This window comes from Chroicocephalus ridibundus, chromosome Z (assembly GCF_963924245.1).
Source record: "Chroicocephalus ridibundus chromosome Z, bChrRid1.1, whole genome shotgun sequence".
In the NCBI taxonomy this organism is placed as follows: Eukaryota; Metazoa; Chordata; class Aves; order Charadriiformes; family Laridae; genus Chroicocephalus; species Chroicocephalus ridibundus.
In genome coordinates this window covers 29,641,026-29,660,506 of record NC_086316.1, presented here as the reverse complement: position 1 = coordinate 29,660,506, position 19,481 = coordinate 29,641,026, and the positions used below count along the sequence as shown (strand labels likewise).

The following is a 19,481-nucleotide window of genomic DNA, read 5'->3' as shown; positions in this document are numbered from 1 at the left end:
CTTCATATTTTAAGGCCAGACTTTTTCTGTCACATCACTTAAGAACATTTAACAAGCATAATTTAAATACAAAGATTTATTACCCTTAAATATATTTAAATTTAACACTCTTACTCAATATGATCTGCTTCTGCGCTAATGACAGATAAGAGCAAATCAAGTTAAGGCAATCCACAGAACATACATAAGAACATAAACAAATATTGACCAGTTCTTTCTTCAGAAACTTTAATTCTTTTAATTCCTGTCTATACAAACTTAAAATTTCAGTGAGTGCAAAGGACAGAAACTAGACAAGTAAGATACCACTGATGGAATTACAGTCTTTCAAAAGTAGGGCTGTGCTGAAAAGAATAAGATAGTGTCATCCTTGTAGGAAAGCAATTCTGATAAGAGATTTTCTGGGAGCATATCCTATCACTATTTAAAATCCCTTTCCTACAAGAAGGATGACACTACCTTAGTCTTCACCAACCCTGACCATCAGAATCTGTATCCCTCTGCAAAAACAGAGCTACTGTGTCCTTGACTGTCCTTTATTCTGCATTTTGATGTCTAGGGGGAACACAGTAATTCCTCCTGATGGAAGTAATAAAAAGAAAGTATTTAAAGAGGAGATGAGTTTGACTGCAACACAGAACTGCAGAAGTGACACTACTGTGACAAAGGCTTTCAGATAAGGATTATGTACACACAGAGGCACACTTGTACAGCTTGAAACAAATATTCCCATAAAGCCTAATATTAAGTCATCATGTATCTGTGTATGCTTCATTACAAATCCCTTTCCTTTTAAAACTCCGTTATTCTTTGAAGGATGAGCTTGTGCCGCCTGCTGGGAAAGTGGGTTGTACTCTGCAGGAACAAGATTGCTAAAGCTTGAACAGCTCTCTTCCTAACTATGGGAATCTGGTCTGCTCTTTGCTGCTGACAATGCCTGGTATTTTGTTATTTTGGGGTTTTTTGATTGTGTGGAAGAACATTTTGAGGTTCTTCAAGTTTGAATTGTATTCTAGCAGTGAAATTAAAAAAAAAAAGAAGGGGGAGGGGGATTTATTACTACTTACACTCATAATTCTTGTGTTCTTGTTCCCTCTCCTCTTTTTGTTTCCTTATTTTGAAAGGGTCCTCGGAGGCAAGCTATGAAGGAACTGTCAACTGATCTGGCTAAATATCAGCGATGGCTAATTAAAAACAAGATGAAAGCTTTCTATGCACCAGTGCATGCGGAGGACTTGAGGGATGGAGGACAATACTTAATGCAGGTATACCTCTCTCTCAAACTTTATTTTTTTAAATGAAAGTGGTGAAGATGAACATCAAAATTGGAAGCATTTTTATACTTTGAAATACTTTCATTTTGCAGTTATCTTAAAACTTTGATGAAAAATACTTTGTTTTCAGCTTAAGAAAATAGACCCTTCAGTTGTTACAAAGACATGGTTTTAAAAAAATAATTTTTGTTCTTCTTAGGCTGCTGGTCTGGGCAGAATGAGACCTAACACCCTTGTTGTTGGATTTAAGAAAGACTGGAGACAATGTGACATGAGAGATGTTGAAACCTATATCAATTTATTCCAGTAAGTAGAAAATGCGGAGGTGCAGCTCTTACGTTTCAGTTCAGTATGTTTGGTAATATGTCAAGAAGATCTTAGTTGCATGAAGTCTCTTTCAGGTAGACTGAGATTTTCCATATTGCTGATCCAGCAGTCTTCAATACCTTGGGTTTTTCTGATATGGAAATGAGTAAGCAAGTCTGTATAGTTTAAACAGGTTAGATTTCTATATAAGAACTCTTTCTGTGTCTAGAGGTGTGAGGTTCAAGAATTACGATCTTTAGAGATGGAACTAGTCTCTTATGTGCCAGTCTGCTGAATTCTTTGAAGCATAGCTTCTACTGAAAGCAGGATTTTTTGCACACTAGTTCTGTAGAGATTAAGTGTAGTAGAGAATGAATCAAATTTATCTGAAGCTCGATCTTCACTAAAACTTGCTCTCATATAGAAGAACTGTTTTACTTACCTTGGGTGTCAGTGCTGTGTATCTTACAATATCATAGCCAAAAAGGAGATGGAAAAGGAAATCACAGGGTAGTTTGACAGTACTGAAAGGCAGACCAATTCGCACTGAAAAATACAGTAGAATAACTCATGCTACAAACAATTAAGAAAACTTGCACTTAACACTGAGCGTTTTTTGTTTTCCTTATGCGCTGCTTAACCCACTTCATTTGTGCTTTACACTTCTTATTTACTCTGCATTTAAAAGAAAGAGAGGATGGGGGATTACAGGCAGAGATTAGAAAAGGAAAAAACCATACCCTCACACTCTCCCAGTTCCTTAAGACAAAAGCAGGAGCAGCAAATGCAGGGAAAAATAAGGAAACATGTTGGTTTGTTCTTGGTCTTTCTTTTTTTTCCTATTTTATTTTGGAATGGTTTGTGCTGGAAGATCTGTCAAGGCCAACAAATCATGTGGTTCTCCACAACCCAAAAGAGGGACCTCTGGAGGTAATAACTGTAGGTCAAGCGTATTTCTGGAAAATTTCTGGAAAATTGAAAGTTTCTAAAGCACACAATAAAAACACACCTAATCTGTACACATTTCACAAATTAAATAATGAATTAAAAATGTTCACTAATGGACAAAACATTTTCTTCTTGAATCAATCTCAGTTTTTCTTGCATTTATTATAGAATATGTCGATACTTTGAATATTTCTAATCAAGTCTTACTGCTTCTAAAGAGAAGTTTTTAATGAGTGAAGTCTTGAGAAATTTCTGTCTGTGGAAATGACATGGGAGGGAGTTCTCTGATTTATGGTTGTTTTTAATGAAACAACTGATGATTAATGGCTAATGCAAACTGTATGCTATGGTTAAGTTCATTTTTATCTGCCTTATATCTTGTGGGGGGTTGCCGTTCATTCTACTTCACTTTTACTCAACAATTTATTCAAGGTTTTCACTTGTTCCTACAATAATGAAGTTTTCCGTGTTTATTTTTTTAAAGGAACAAATGCCTTCCCCATCAGATATAATGAGAACAGGCACGTTATAGCTAACGTACAGCTAATTTGATTCTAAATTGCAACTTCATAGATTTTTAATACCCAAATGTTTTGGAAAGATGTCAGAAATTTTTGGTTATCAGATCAAGGAGATCTACTCAAAATAAATCCCTTTATTGTTGGGGAGATAAAAAATTAGATTTCTCAGAATATCTTGTCATCATCTGTGCAGATCTTGACCGATCTGTTCATGTACTTTTACTTAATCTCTGTTTATGTAGGGGCAAGAGGGAGGAGACAGACCAGATATCCTTTCTATGTGTTGCTTTTCATGATATGGTGAATGGTTCACTGATGCAGTTGATGGTTTGGAATTGAAACTGAAATTGTAACACAAATTGATGATTTGGGATTTTAAATGACAGTGTTTAATCACTGGAATTTCTTCAAAGAGGGTGTGTCAAGTTGGTCCCTTGGGAAAGAAAAAGTTGTAAAATATTTCATTTTTGTTCGTTTTGTTTAGTGATGCCTTTGATGTTCAGTATGGTGTAGTTGTCATCCGTCTAAAGGAAGGCCTGGACATTTCTCACCTTCAGGGCCAAGGTAGGATTTGCTTTGTTTCATCTGGTGAACAGCTGTTGTAATTCCCTTTGAATACTGTTTTCTGAAAATCTTAAATGAAGATAAGTTATTAAAAAAACTAACAAACCAAAACACCACTCCTCTTATAGAGCAAAAATCACTGAAATTAGCCAGACTGAAATGTAAAATAAGAATTACCCGTGTTCAGAACAGAACTTGGTTTTCTGCGTGTCTCAACTTTCTGTACTTGTTAAGCTGTATATAGTTGCTTCCCAAGGATTTACTATTTTACTGAAAAACACTAAAGAAGCTACCAAATTGGTATCAAGTATTTGCGACCTAAGTCTAGAAATTGTGAAAATCACAACAAATGTTGCATGATCCAGGAATGCTATGTGTCTGGTGTGGGTTGCCAGCGCACCCCTATGCACACCAGTGTAGAGTCCTCAGCAGCAGTCTGTCTCAAGTTTGGAAAGGTTTTCTATTTTCAATGTAGAAGACTTGGTTATGCTTTGTAGGTAGTGTTCTGAAGCCAAATGGTGTAATTTTAGTTAAATTTTGAGCAGACTAATGGAGGAAGCACATGAGCTTTGGCAGCAACTGCCTACTGAGTTGATAATGTCTAATTTGCTTGTTGTTACAACATTGCTACAAGGGGGAAGAATGCTTGTGACACAAGCTCTGTAGTTGGGGGATCCTCCTGAAAGCGGGGAGAATTTTCCTGGAAACATATGAATGTCTGAGGATTTGGAGAGAGGCAGAGAGCCTGTCACTGTGTGCAGGAGGGCAGAGGAGTATGAGAAACAACTAAGAGTGAACCTGTACTGTGAAAACAACACTGCTGAGAAGACTAGGAAATAAAACTCCAAGGTGTCAGAAGAGTCTTAGTGACTCAGTGTGAGATTGCTTTAACTCTGACAGCTACCAAGTATCTCCACTGAAGCCAAATCTGTAAAAAAAACTAGGCTGTGAGACATACTTGGTCTAGACCTTGTCTAAAGCTCATCTGCGTCTTGGAGTTACAGTGGAAATGGAAAGCGTTTCACCAAGTAATTTTTTTCCCTCCTGGTTGTACTTCCTCAGTATTAGCTAACTCTCTTTTATGTTTATCCCATGGTAATGCTATCAACACGCAAAATCTGGGAAGGAAGTAGCAAGAAATTACAGCTCTGCTAGGAGGAGCAGCCTCTTTGTAGGCATTTCATAGAAGATTTCTTTGGTTGTTGTTTTCTGCTTTTATTTATTTCTCCAACTGTGAACCATCACAGTATAGTCACATACCTCTCTTGATACCATTTGGAACAATTAAGTGGTTTATAATGTGTTTCTTTGCTTTCTTAAAGAAGAGTTACTGTCATCCCAAGAAAAATCTCCATGTGCCAAGGATGTCATAGTAAAAGTGGATTATAGCAAGAAGTCTGAGACAGACACTTCTATAGCTTTTGCTCCATCATCTAGTGAAAGAACTCCCACTCTACATAAAGGTAACTTGTTCGTTAGCAGTGAAACTTGAATTCTCAGTCTTTCTCTCTCTCATTCCCTCTTCAGTTCCTCTCTCCCCTCACCAAGGAATTATGTAAGGGATTTTTTTGTCTGCAGAACAGGTGTGTGTCATGCTTTTCCAGCCATTGATGTCTAATCACTTAAGTACTTTGGTTTAGAGCTTACCCGTATGTAAAATAAATCTAGTCCCCAGAATAAAACGGATAGTAGACAATGACCTACAATGGATTTTCTTTGTTAATGAGTTTGACAGGCATGAAAAATTGCTTGAGAATCGTGTCACACATGTAAGTGTGATTTTAAGGCTGCCAAATTTATGAAGGTTTTTTCAGTTCAGACTAGAATATTATATTCATGTTAACAGACACAAATCGTTAAGGATACTTCAACATGACAATAAACAACTTAACTACTCATTTTAAATAAAAGCTTGGTGTGACTTGATAGTTAAGTGAGCAATGTACGCTTTTTTTCTTTTTAAGGTGCAAATAGATGTCAGGGTCTTGTAGGCTGCATTTGTGTGCTTTTCTTTGTATGAAAATCCATTTCATTCTACATCTTTGTTTTCTAATTTTTTTTATACACACTAGTAGTGTTTTCATTAACATCATAAAGGAAATTAACCTTTTTATTTTGTATCTTTAAAAATCTTCCAGAGGAGGACGAGGATGGAAAGACTCCAACACAACCACTGTTGAAAAAAGGCAGGCATTTTCCATGTTTTTTGTGTTGAATCATTCTTTCGCATTGTTAATTTCAGTTTTCCTTTTGTACTCCTTTCTACATATATACATATGAGAAAGAGGAAAATACCAGCCATGCAATGTTAATTAGCTTCTTCATATCCGCTTTGGAATTGCTTCATCTTTAAGGATTAGGCTGTGGAAAAATGCAACTTTGTGGAAATTTCCCAGAACAAATTGCTACTGCAAAAGAATTGTGCATGTGTCTAAGATATGAATGTTGGATAATTGTTATTTTTTTAAAGCTTTTGTTCTTAAGTAACATTTGAAATGTGTTCAGGAGCTTGCTTAGTTCTCTTTGTCTCACGTTTCTGTCTAGGTCCTTACTTGAATTAGGAGGAAGGGAAATGCTACCTAATGGTATAGTGGAAGTGCTCCATCAGACTATTCAGTAGATCTTCTAAAGCCATAGTTGTTGCTTTGTTATTTGGAATTATTCAACAACTTGCAAATTAAGGCATAATACAGACACTCAATGAGATTAACACCTGAAATAACGTGAAGCATTTTGAGAGATGAATTGAGCAGTTTTCACTTCCTGGTTTATTTCAGACTTTTTTGAGTTAAGCAAAGATTTTTGCCTTAACTAAGATTCATCCTACCTTTTTTTTGGACATTTTCTTCATAATTTCAACAGCTAGAAGCTGTTATGTTTTAATAATGGAAAGCGAGATTACATCTTGAAGCACAAGATGGCAGTTTGGAAAAAGTCCCAGTATGCAGTAAAGTAGTATATTAATGTAAATCAGTCACAGATGTACTCAAAATTTTAAAATTCCTAATAAAATAATGACTGAGATGAGTATAAAACTGCTGGCTTTTGTTCAAGCTGAGGTTTTAATTAAGAGAAAGGGGGTAGTTTTTTCTGTAGTTTTAAAAAAAATAAATTTACCTCCGTTAATCTAATTGAAAATGCCATTGTTGTCTTGGTCTCAGCCAAATCCAATAACTTTGTTACAGAAAATAGTCTATATTGTGCTTCAGGGCCTTGCACATGTAAAACAGTACTTGCTGCAAAAGACAGAATTACAATATGCAGAACTAGCTTTTATTTTCACCACATTTTTAAAGAAAAATGGACTTAAAGAGGGAATAAAAGTGCTTAGGACATGGCATTTACACATACATTAGTATCTACATCTTTACATCTGTTTAGGGAAGTTTTGTCGTATGCAAGAGGTAGCAACAATGATCTGAAGTATGTATGCAAAGCTAAATTGTCCAGGCAAATGACTGTAAAAAGATCATACATATCTGTTATTTTCACGTGTCTGCCAAATGACTTAAGATTTAAAACTTTAAGTTCTGAAGTTGTGAATTTGCACACTCCCTAAATACAGCTCAGTTTATATCCATTTAATCGAAGTTTGGAATCGGGTCGGGGGAGAAGAAACAATTTTTATTTAAACCTAGAGATACCACAAAATATTAAGTTGCATTTGATGAATTTCAGGGTGATTAAGCAAAACACTTCAAAAATGAAATTTCCTCATCCTTTTTTCCAGATTCAAAGAGCCCATCTTCTCCTTTAAATTTGGCTGACCAAAGACTTCTTGATGCTAGTACGCAGTTTCAGAAGAAACAAGGCAAAAGCAATATTGATGTGTGGTGGCTCTTTGATGATGGAGGTAATGTGTTTTCTACTTAAAAAACAAACATATAAAAAAAATAATACTGAAGTGATTTTTAACTAATTGTTAATAGGTATGTTTCAGTTAGTTCATATATGGATTACAAATTTGTACTGTTAAACTCTAACATGATAATATGTTTTCTGAATGTTCCCAAATCCTGGTCAAAATGCAGGTTTGACACTGTTGATTCCGTATCTTATTACAACTAAGAAGAAGTGGAAAGACTGTAAGATCAGGGTGTTCATTGGTGGAAAAATAAACAGGATTGATCATGACAGAAGAGCGTAAGTTTACCTTTAAAAATTTTCATTTCAAATGCTAATAGAGCATGTTACCTGGTAGATGACTTTCACTTCCTAGTAGCCTTCTTTCAGTTGTTCTTTGGTTGAGGTGTAATCATATTTGATTCTGTTTCTCCAAAAAAGTTCCATTTACCCCCAGATTATTTTGGATGGGATACCTCAAGTTAAATTAATTTATCTGCAGCATTGTCTGACACTAACATTTTCTTTTTCAAATATTTTCTGAACTTGTCTTTGAGGGAGAGCTCTTCTCTTAGTTTTCTGGTTTTAAAAATCTATTTTTTTTCCCAAAGCATGTTGTTTTATATCCATATGCCAGGTAAGTTGGATCAATTTTTTTCCTATCATATTTAAGTTCCTCTTTTTTATTAAACTAGTGTTTTTATTACCAAACACCTACCTGTTTACCCTGTGAAATAATTAAAAATCTGATGATGTGTAAAGGCTTGTTTTTCTGATACAGGATGGCTACTTTGCTCAGCAAATTTCGGATAGACTTCTCGGACATTATGGTTCTTGGGGATATTAATACTAAGCCAAAGAAAGAAAAGTAAGTCTCAAAAAAACCCAACTTGTTTGTTAGTTGAATTCTTGATGTCTTTCATGAATTTATAATAACCTCATTCTTTCCTACATAACAGTTTTGAAAGAGTAGTTCCTATAACATCCAGTGTTTCATGAAAATGCAGGAAATAAATTAAGCAATAACTCCTACATCGAAGAACATAGAATTTTGTATTTTTTAAATCTCTGGCCCTTAGGCTGTAATACTAAATGTAGAAAAATACATTTTAAAAAATCCAATTTGTCTGGAACAATCTTCTTTAAAAAGAGAAATGCTCACAAAAACTTAAATGGTCTTTATCTGACTCGGAGTCTTAGTTTAATGTAACAAAGCTTGGTCTTCAAATAGCCTGATTTGTTTTTTCTTTTTTAAAAAATTGCTTGGACTTGTAATTTTCACAGGAATGATCATACATGTGATGTTTCTGATTTTTGAATTTAAAAAATATTAATTTTAGATGGCTTTCAGTACAAATTTATAACAGAATGTGTAAGATCTTAAAATAGTATCTTCCTTTCCCTTCAAGTCTTCTTTAGTACTTTGAAGTTGTAAAAATATTTTTTACATGGATATGCATGTATCTGAATAATTTGATAAGTCATGCAAATTAGGAAATGTTGTTTTACAACTTACGTTTTTTGTACCCTGCTTTTTAATCACCTTTTCTTAAATGTATAGAATATATGAAGCAACTAAAACACTAGAGTACTTCTGGAACTCTGATGCTTTTGGATGTCTTTGCTCCTGGGAGCCTGCTACTGAGAAATGTGTAAGCTTAGAGGTAGCAGGCATTTATGCATAAAAAGTTGAGACTGTAGAATTACATGGAATTATTTTTATTTCATAGAATTGATCCATGAGTTATTTCTTCTGAGAGCATTTTTTCTATCTCTGTGGATATGTGTAAAGCCTTTTTAAGATATCAGTTGGCATTAACGATAGCTGTAAACTAAGTGGAGGAAGACAATTTATTTTTAACAATTGTTGTGCTGTATAATAGAATATTGTTAATACTTCTCCTTTTTGTTCAGCCAAAAAATAGCAGATCACATTTGATTGTTCCCTTTTGAGGAAGGTGAAGTCATCGTATCAACTGACTTCAGTAAAGACCACCAAGGGTGGAGAAAAAGATGGGTTTTTTAGTAGTGTGGGATTTTCCTGGAGGTAAATGGGCATGGGGGGAGTGTTTAACTATATGGAAGCTAACACGTGACACATACTGATATTACAATATCAGTAATACATCCCAAGAGGTATTCCTTAAAGTTTGTTAAACTTCCCATACTGTAATTTGCAACCACAGGAGATTGGCAATACCTTGCCATCTTTATAAAAAAGCTCATTCAAATAGCATCAAAATGCATTTATTTCATTGGATGTAAGGCATATATTTCAGTATGTTCTGCTAAAAATCTTGTTTATTTTTCTCACATCTCATGGGCTGGGGCTATTCAAAGACAAGTTGTTTTCATAACTTGTGGCCATCTTAATGTGGGTAGAGAAGGAAGGGTCATGTAAGTTGTTTTTTCTAGTAGAAATGAATGCCTCTTTGGTCTTCAGAAGGTTTTCTTTTTAAGTTCTTGCGAAAGTTCAAGTACATTAAAATTAACATCTCATATTCTAAGTGCAACAGGAAGACTATACAAGATGGCTGTGGCTATTTGCATTTGAATGCGCTCTCGGAATGTATTGTAAAGATTAAAAAGAAGCAAAATAAAAATATCAGAGCCAAAATCCTAATGGTACTAGCATGAGACTTGATAGCTATTTTTTTTCAATGCGACATGTAAACTCCTTCTTTTTCAAATTTAATTCAGACGAAGCTACTGTTAGTTACTATACATTCTCTAAGGTAGTACTCTTCAACTTTCTAACAGTTCCAGTAAAACTCTAGCAAAAGTTGGTTTTGTTTTTTTTTTTAAACTGGCTAAAATTTAAATGTAGTTACATGAGGAACAGGGAAAGCTACAGGTGTCCCTAATTGTTTATTGAATCATAATGTCTTTGTATACAAATAGCTGATTTGATGTTCTAACTGCAATTGGCAGTAAAAAAATTTCAGTTCACTTTAAATGGTAATAAAACTTACTTTCTGATATCATGAAAGTCATTGCTGACATACAGACGTGTATCTGTTCTAATATGGCTGTTCACTTATTCGTTACAGTATTGCAGCATTTGAAGAAATGATAGAGCCCTTCCGACTTCATGAAGATGATAAAGAACAAGAAGTTGCAGATAAAATGAAGGAGGATGAACCATGGAGGATAACAGATAATGAACTTGAGCTTTACAAAACAAAGGTTCTGTATTCTTTAGGACTTCATGTTAAAAGTTGTTAAACTCTTTTCTCCTGCTGCATTTGTGGATATGATATAAATGAGTTCATTCTTGTTATTCTCCTTTTATAGCTGTTTTACGAATGGCTGATGGAAAGCAGCATCTGAAACCATTTAGATGGTTCACAAAAAAAAAAGAAATGTTCCAGCATTTGAGGGGGGTGGATTAAACTACTTTCCTACAGTATTTCAGCAGTTAATTTAAAATACCATTGTCTATATTCAGCTGCTTGTCTTTTTTGACCAAACTAACACTTTTGCTTCATTATTAAAAAAAAAAAAAACACCACATGACATCTAATAGTGATGTTAAGGAGCAATTAAATGCTTGACATTTTTCACAAGCAGTTGTGTGGTGTAGAGATGCCAGAAGTATTCCTTCTCAAGTGCTTCTATGGAGAAGACTCAGGTAGCATCCTATAAGAGGATGCAGATACAGACCAGGACCTAAAGAAAGACTCGTTAAAGTTTCAGTGATCCTAAGTCCTTCAAGACGGTCCTGAGTATATTCCACCCTTATCTTCTTTTTCCTGCCTGAGTTTTTACAACTTCTGTGAGGATTTGCAGTAGAGAGGAAATGGGAATTGTAGGTCATTCTGCACTGTAAGTGTGAAAAAGGCAGGAATCTATTCAATGGGTAGGTACAGCAGCTGCTGCTGAGATCTCTTTAACAGCATATTACCAAGGGGCTAAGGGGGACGATTTTACAAAGTACAGTTACTTTATAGCTAAGGAACTGCTTGATGCCTTGATGTTCCTCATGTATACAAACACTGCCAAAATTCATTTCAGTGAGGTAACTGAAGTGATGTATTCTTTTGTCTGCTGATAGGTTAATTGTTTCTGCAGACACTAGCCTGGAGATTAACTAGACTTCATCTCATCTGAGAACAACAGAACTGTAAGAAATGGTTAACTCAAAATCTTTGCCAGAAAGTTAGTTGACATAAAAGAACTGAAAATTACTGAGGAAGCTACCTCAGACGTTAAGACAGGATAGGGTAGTAAAAAAAGGCCTATTATGAAGGTAGGCTTACCAAACAAAGATGGGGCTTTACTTCTGTAACACCTGCCCACTATGAGCTTCTAGGATATAGTTGAAAGAACCTTGAAGAGAATATAAGGGGCCCGTGCTTCTAGGAGCTACGGAGGATGGTATCATTATTAGAAGAACTGTCTTAAATTTAGCTTTCATAGTACTTACTTGGCTTATTTGCACATTTTAAGCTTGCTGCTTTCTTCTCTCCCAGCCGGGCAACTGTAGGCATTTAGGAAAAACGAACAAGTTGCCAAACTGAGGTGGAAGTACATGCTTTCTATAAGTGACTCATACGAACTGATCTTAACTGGTTTTCATTTTTCCTTGCATAAAGGAACTTGGAGTTTTTTATAAAAGATCTTCCTAACTAGTTTCTTTTTAATTACAGACTTACCGCCAGATTAGACTAAATGAGCTGCTGAAAGAACATTCAAGTACAGCTAACATAATTGTCATGTAAGTAAATGATTTGTGCTCTTACCCTAATTGATATAGAACTGTAATTTGAAATACAAACATACATAAATGCAGGTTAGGAAAAAGGCTGTGCTTGGCATTAAAGTATAGAAATATCCAAGAAGGTTTCAGTGCTGAAAGTATTTATTAGAAGCATGGAGCTACTACACTGATGAATGAAGAATGTCCTGTGTAGTTCTGTGCTTCTGACACAATGTTTTAGGTGACTACCTCCACATTTGTAGTGTGGCTCAGGATTCTCACATTCCTTCTGCTCCCACATGCCAGGTACTCCCCTCTCTTTTGGGTCCTTCCTTTCAGTTATTTTTCTAGGAAATCTCTATAGGTAAGTTAGATCATCATCCTGACAACGAATTTCCATGGAATTACTTTGTAGGTTTCTTTGCTGTGTTTTTCTTCAGGAACCTGCTTCAGAACTCCGTGAAGTAGTACTACAAGTGAAGTTTGAGGAGGGCAAATAGACTTAGTGTTTTCAAAAGAAAAGAGCAAGGCAGGTTTTAGGAAGGATTGTGAGAAGCAGTGTTAGACTGCACCACCCCTAGCGTCCTAAGAAAAAGCTGTATTTTAAAATCTTGAAGAGTCTTTCAAGAAATTATCTCCAACTGAGGAGAATTCTTCATGAAACTACCTGAATTACAAAATGGTGGTAAGAGGCCAAAAGTGAGGGGTAAATAGATGTAAAGGACTGTGGTGCTAAAGATACGAATTCTCAACTCACGAACTGAATTCTGAGCAAAACCCAAAAACCAAAAAGGTTCCAAAATTTTACTTAATAGCTACCTCTTCGCAGAATCATACTTTTGTATTTATATGATATGACTTGTACTCCACCAGGTGTTTCTAATTGAATGCTTTTTTCTCTTGTGAATTATAGGAGTTTGCCAGTTGCACGAAAAGGTGCGGTTTCTAGTGCACTATACATGGCCTGGTTAGAAGCTCTTTCTAAAGATCTGCCACCAATTCTCCTTGTTCGTGGGAATCATCAGAGTGTTCTTACCTTCTATTCCTAAGAGTACTGCACATGGGACAGCTACGATGAAATGGTACTTCAGTGCCCAGGGGAGAGTGACTGACATGGTCTATAGTTTATTAACATTACAAAGGCAAAAAGTGACTCTTCTTTCACTATTTCACTGACTTGAAAGCACACAAGGAAAGTCACTGTATTTCTAAAGTTGTGACATCTTCAGTTTTATTCTATATTTTCTGTAATTTAATCTTGCTTAATGGGGGAGGACTCCTTGTTAGACTGAAGAACAAGACAAGCTTTTTGTTTGCTATTTGAATAGCAGCAATAAAATGTTTTATTTTTGATCAATGAAAGGATTATAGATTTATAAAAGCCTTTTAGCCTTGAGGTGCCTTCTGAAATTAACCAAATCTCATCCATACATCCTATTTTGTGAATTTATATAGAATGTCAAAATCTGCCTTCAACTAATAGTTTAGATCAGACTTCTTTTAGTTTCTAGTCTCTTCCATATTACAATAAAAATGAATGCTGCTTTTCAGTCTTCCATTGAGCTATTAGTTTTTAGTACTGTATGTTTTCTATTGTCAGAAAGTTTTTGGTTTTTTGTTATTTTATCTGTTAGATGTAAAGGTGAGAATTCGGGCAGGTCAGTTGAACTAAAACAAATTCCTGATGTTATTGTCAATAATTCATGCTACTAAATTTTGAACATGTAAAATAAAACTAATTTTACCAGCAGAGAGGATCATTTTCTCACATCTGACAAGGTATACTTTGGCACCAGTCTGAAATATACAGCTAACATCAGCTGCTTTGGCGAAGGATAGTGACCAGTCTCTGCTCTGTAACTCTTAATAGAAAATCAAATTCATCTTACTGGCTAAGGCTTTTTATCTTACTACAGATTTTATCTTACTAGAGACCTGTCCTAGTTCTTGGCCTATTATGTTTTGGTGTCACTTTCAACTTATTTTGAAACAAAACTCAACTTAAGGCTTGAATGGGGATAATATAAGCAATGTGATGCTATCTAACAGAAAACAGTAAACACTATGTGGAATCTTGCTATCCAATATGAAATGTAAAAGCTACAGTTCTCTCGCATTTTTCAACAAATGGTTAAAAGGACCACTAGTTACTAGGGGAGATGTTTTTAGGTCAATTCATTCAGTTGTCAGAAAATATATTCAGTCTTATTAAATAATACTCAGGTTTGATTGTCTAGCAGTTTAGATCTATTCCATACTTCCTACTTTATACATTTTCTATGTTCAATAAAAAAACTGCCAATCTTGTGTGCCCTTTCATTGTGTATTTTGAAAACTTCATAATTTAGTCTACTATGAACACCTACACAAGAAATTTCACTTGAGCCTTTGTATAAAGGTTAGTAATGTGAACTGTTTTTTAAATTCCTATTATATTTTGGATAGAAAGGATTGCCTAAAAACATTTCACAAGCTTTTGATATTAGCATAGGAGATGCTACTGGATCAGTTTACCAGTGCTTGAGTGACTTTCATTTAAGGATGCACAGAAAAGATGTATTTTTATGCTAAATACATAATCAAATTGAAATGTAACTGTTCCTTTTGAAGGACAAAGCATAATCATTGTGTGGCAAGGTAGAGCTTCGAGTTGTTGTGAATAAAGATAAAAACATTCTACACAGTGCAGTAGACACTTGTCAAGTTCTTGGTAAACTGCAGAAAATCTTTTTGCTGTTTCTGTCAATTGGATTTAAGACTATTGAATCATTTCACTTCCAAAAAAAAAAAAAAAAAGAAAAATAAACATGCATGTTTTGCTGCTAAGTGTGAGATAACTGATGCCAGCATGAACCCAGCTTGTTATGATAAACATTGTAAGACAAGACAGTTTGCAGTAAAAGTGCTGTTTCCTTCCAGGTGAGGGGGTGGTGATCAAACTTAGCAATGTATCGATTACAGGCTTTACAGTGTATTTTAGGGTATAAGGATGTCACATTGTGAATGTGTGGAATCATTGCCATGTTTCTTCTTGTTTTGTGGGTTACATTCTTTTGAACAGATGGACAGTAAGGCATGGACTTAGTGCTGCTATCTTAAAAAAAAAAAAAAATGTGCACAGGTACACTTATTTAAAAGGTTTTTTTGCCCATTCAGGAAAACATTGCTTGTGATCTGTAACACAGAAACCAAATGAAGTGTGTGTATACATGCATATATGTGTATAAAATTATATAAAATATATCTAAATATGCATATGGGGATAGTTAAGGTAATGTCTGTGAAATAACGTAGAATGCTTTTCACATGCACCCTCAGAAGTCCACTAACGCTAGGCATGAGGTCAAGTTTCATGATTATTTGCTACACTAAAATTTCAACAGCTAATGGTAATTGTTTGCAACAGATGTCAGTTAGTGGCAGTCACTCCAACTTCTGCTTTGATTTTGACGCCAAATTTAGTTATGTTCCAATCACTATTAATTACTTGAAAAATGAAATCACTTACACATGGCAATTCATACCTTCTGTAGATTAGGTTTCTTTGTATGGGTTTAGAAAGACAGTAATAGCTGGTGAAAATCAATTATTTATTTGTTCACTTGTATTTAGGTTTCCTTTTACATACATTCTTTTTATATGCTTTTTCTGACATATTTAAAAATAACTGAAAATAATTTAAAGATTTGAGCGTTAGTGGGTAATGGCCCACTTGGTTTGAAGATGTAAGATTTGATACTGTACTGTAACTGTCACACACAAATGCTTTTCTAATGTTTTAACGTAATTATTGCAGTTAATACTTTGTACCAGGGGGATGTCACTGCAATAAAAGGAAATGAGTTCAATACAACTGCCTTGTCTAACAAAGCCTTTTTTATCGGTGGGGGATAGGGAATGATGTTCCTATTTCAACAGATAATGCTGAAAATAGTTCCTGATATGTGAATAAGCTTATTGCATGCACCTGATGCTTACCTTTATTGTAGAATTTGCATAGGACCATGAGTAGAACTTAAAGCCATTCAGGTGTCTGGTACAAGGGGAATGTTTGCTGCTACTGGGCTAGGAACAGCAGTGGTTGCATAAGAAAAATAAACCTTCTTTTGCTGTCTAAAATTTGTCATGACTTGACAGACAATGCAGACCAGTCTGCAATACGTGGTATGATTAAGCTGGAACATTAGTATCTGAAAACTTGTTCCTATTACATATGTAATTTGTTTTGCCTCTTAGAATAGCGAAGGACTGTCTAACTCCTCCTTCCTGAAAACAGTAGTCCACTGGGATATGAGGAAATACATTGGGAAAATAATTTTTAAGACTCAGTTGCAAAGCTGGTTGTAAGCAAGACAAGCTTGGCCTTAACTCCACTAATGCACATTCAACTAGAAAATAGCTGAAAAATCGTAAGTTCAAGAGCATAGTGAGAAATGGCAAGTTGTTTTCTCCTATCAAATGATAGATACTTAGAACCACTGAAGAACTTTTTAACCTCATCAATTCTGGTGTTTCCCAGTGTAGCTGGGTAACTGAGATTTTTTTGTTTTGAAACTAACCTCAAATCAATTCAGACGTCTACTGTATATCCTTAATTTACTAAATAATTGATGATTAAGCTTCTTCATGCATTTAAGTCTAAGCCCTGAGAGTGAAGTTTGGAGGACAGTTGAAACATTTGTTAACACTGCCAACTTCTATGGCATTGGCTCTAACCTGTTTCAGAATGTAAAGAGGTAGAGAAGAAAGTATGTAGCAGTTTTTTAGATCCTCCTCTTTGCTGGAGAAGTGCTTGATAATGATAGAGTACTATTATCTGAATTCACTGATGAGTGACTTCATGTATGCTTTCAAAGCTAAAAATGAAAATTGGATCAAGGTTGATCTCATCATGTGACTACACAATCAAACAGTGAAGGTTCACCCTGCACAACTCTCTTGGTTTTGTTTTGAAGCAGGAAAGCACGACTCCCATCACCTTGGTGAATATTTGTCATTAGTATAGCTACACTTCTTGTATAACCTCTGTGGGATCCTGTGAAGCTTGCCACCATACCTAAAACCTGGTTTATGTTCAGCTGGCACAGGAGCTAGGCTGCAGGTCTGTGAGACTATGAAGGCATTGAATGTTGTTCTGCTCCAGTACAAGTGCCTTGCTTCCCTTTGGTGCTGGGTGAAAATCATCAAATCTTTCTTGCTACTCTGCCTCTTGACAGCATGGTGTGGAACAGGTTTTCAGAGTTAACAGTGTGGATTAAGTTGATGGAGCCTGATGCCTGCATTTAGGAGAGGGAAACAAGCTGGGGAAAATCACCACTTTCTCAACTTCTGAACCGGAAGAGTTAAGTGTTGCAGCACTAGCATGCACCTTCTCCAAACAGAACATGAAGACCTTTCTCTTGAAATTTCGTCAGGCATCTTATATGCCCAGAGGTCCAGCTCACAATAACAAAGAAATTGTACTCTATGCTTTAGGCTGTATACATCACACTTGGTGACAAGGTGCACAACCAGAAGTTATCTGTGTGACAAGGCGCAAGTCAAGCCTGCGTTGACTGCTGACACCCCTGTTCTCATTGGTGTCAGTGGACACAGAACTGAAAGCTGAACGAGGAGTCTGAGAACGGTTTCTTTGCTGGTCTCACCCTTGATCTGCTCGCTCTCTCTCTTCCAGAAACGGTTGGCTTTGCAGCTCCAGAACTCTGCTTTCACCCTGCCAGCCTGTCTCCCTTCCCTGTCTGCCCTGCTTCTGCAGGCCCAGGGCTGAGAAGCTGCCCTCACGTAGCCCGCACAGCCATCTTTGTCACAATGTCATGGGGTGAGGGAAAATGGAAGCGCTCAGCATTTAAAATGCCAGGCAATGCTGAATTTAACTTCTTAAGCAGCCTCCCTCCAAAGAGCCCCATTTCGCGCCCCTCACAGGCCTGCCGCCCTCCGACACGGCCGCTGAATACCGGGCACACCCCGGCACCGCCCATCCCCGCAGTTCCGCGCTCCTATTGGCTGCAGGCGTCTCCCCCCGTCCTCTTATTGGCTGCTGCGGGGCGGGGGGCGGGACGCTTGTCCTGTGGTACGGGCGGCCGTTAAACCGTCGCCGCGGGCCGGCGGTGGCCGTGGGAGCGTGGCGGCGGCTGAGGGTGGCGTGGGATGCCGTGCAGCCTCCGCGGACAGCTGCCCTTGCTGGCTTGCCGTAAGCCTGCCCTTTTGTAAAGTGCTCTGCTGTTTGCTGGTGCGTGGTGTTGTGTGCCGGAAATGTATTTTTGCTGTTAACAGGAATCTAAGCGCACTAGGACCTGGAGGTGAGAAAAGGGCCTCACAACTCTGCTCCTACCCTGCAGGCAGCTAGGGAAAACTGACCCTGATGAGCTGTAGTCTAAACAAATTCTAGTGTGAGGTTCTGGGTCTAGGTGCGTCGCCTTCATAGCCCCTGAGTTCCTGTCCACAGTAATAGTTGCAAAATCCTGCTAATAAAAGATCATTTTTTGTGAAAGAAATACTTTCTCCGTACACGTTTTCGTGAATTCAAACTGCAGTAGTAACGCCAGGTGGCACTATTGTCTTTCCACATGTCAGGTAGTGCCTGAAACTGCTCTGTCAAATACACTATTCCTGCACTGTTCCTTCGGTTTCATGGGCTAAAGGACGTAGTGCTCTCAATAAACGCATATCCGCAAAATAGTATTCTTTTGCACTAAGTTTTTCATAATCTTGACTGTGAATTAGATAAATATTTAATATTATTTTTTCCTCCCTCTCCCGTTGTGGGAAAAGTACTCTGGTTTTGTCCTAAAGGATGCAGGAATCTGCAGGGAGATACTGAGTTCAAACAGCGTATTCACCACCAAGGAGCCACCATTTCATAAAGCACTGGGTGATGCTTGCTTTTCTTAGTGGCTGTTTTGATCTGTGTTAGCCTTAGAGAGCAGAAGGATAAAATCTGCAGGCAGAGAGAAAAGAGATGTTAGAAAACAAAATGTGTCCCATCTAGTTTCAGAGCGATCCATAACAATTCAACAAGATATTTTTTCCTTCATAAGCAACAAACAAGACAAACATCCACCATCTTCTACAAGTACAGAGGTAGGAGCAAGATGATAAAAGCTTTGAGTCATCCCAAAATATTCAGGTACTGGCTATTTAAAGTGTTGGAGGAAACGGAATAGTGTAGTACTAAGTATTTCCATGCTTATTAAGCTTGAGAATAACTTTATCACTCTGTTGAAGTGTTTTACAACTAATAACTAAATCTTGGAACATCTCTGTGCAATTAAATTTGTCTCAACAAAACAGATGGTAAAATGGAGTCACAAGCAAAGGATTTCCACA

General features: G+C 36.6%; 1 protein-coding gene across 2 annotated transcripts in view; it reads left to right on the top strand.

The window, feature by feature from the left end:
• The window catches only part of SLC12A2 (solute carrier family 12 member 2), a 69,048-nt gene extending 53,035 nt beyond the window's left edge, over positions 1–16,013 (top strand). Inside the window, exons 17-27 of one of the 2 annotated variants that reach the window (XM_063319479.1) lie at positions 1,125–1,265; positions 1,474–1,580; positions 3,534–3,613; positions 4,936–5,076; positions 5,752–5,799; positions 7,344–7,466; positions 7,645–7,756; positions 8,238–8,324; positions 10,507–10,642; positions 12,106–12,173; positions 13,069–16,013. In XM_063319479.1, the coding sequence (XP_063175549.1) occupies positions 1,125–1,265; positions 1,474–1,580; positions 3,534–3,613; positions 4,936–5,076; positions 5,752–5,799; positions 7,344–7,466; positions 7,645–7,756; positions 8,238–8,324; positions 10,507–10,642; positions 12,106–12,173; positions 13,069–13,204 (1,179 nt within the window). In that variant the 3' untranslated portion in view covers positions 13,205–16,013. The remainder of the gene's footprint in view (positions 1–1,124; positions 1,266–1,473; positions 1,581–3,533; positions 3,614–4,935; positions 5,077–5,751; positions 5,800–7,343; positions 7,467–7,644; positions 7,757–8,237; positions 8,325–10,506; positions 10,643–12,105; positions 12,174–13,068) is intronic. The other variant, XM_063319480.1, reaches the window with a different exon arrangement.
• Positions 16,014–19,481: the final 3,468 nt, after the last annotated feature.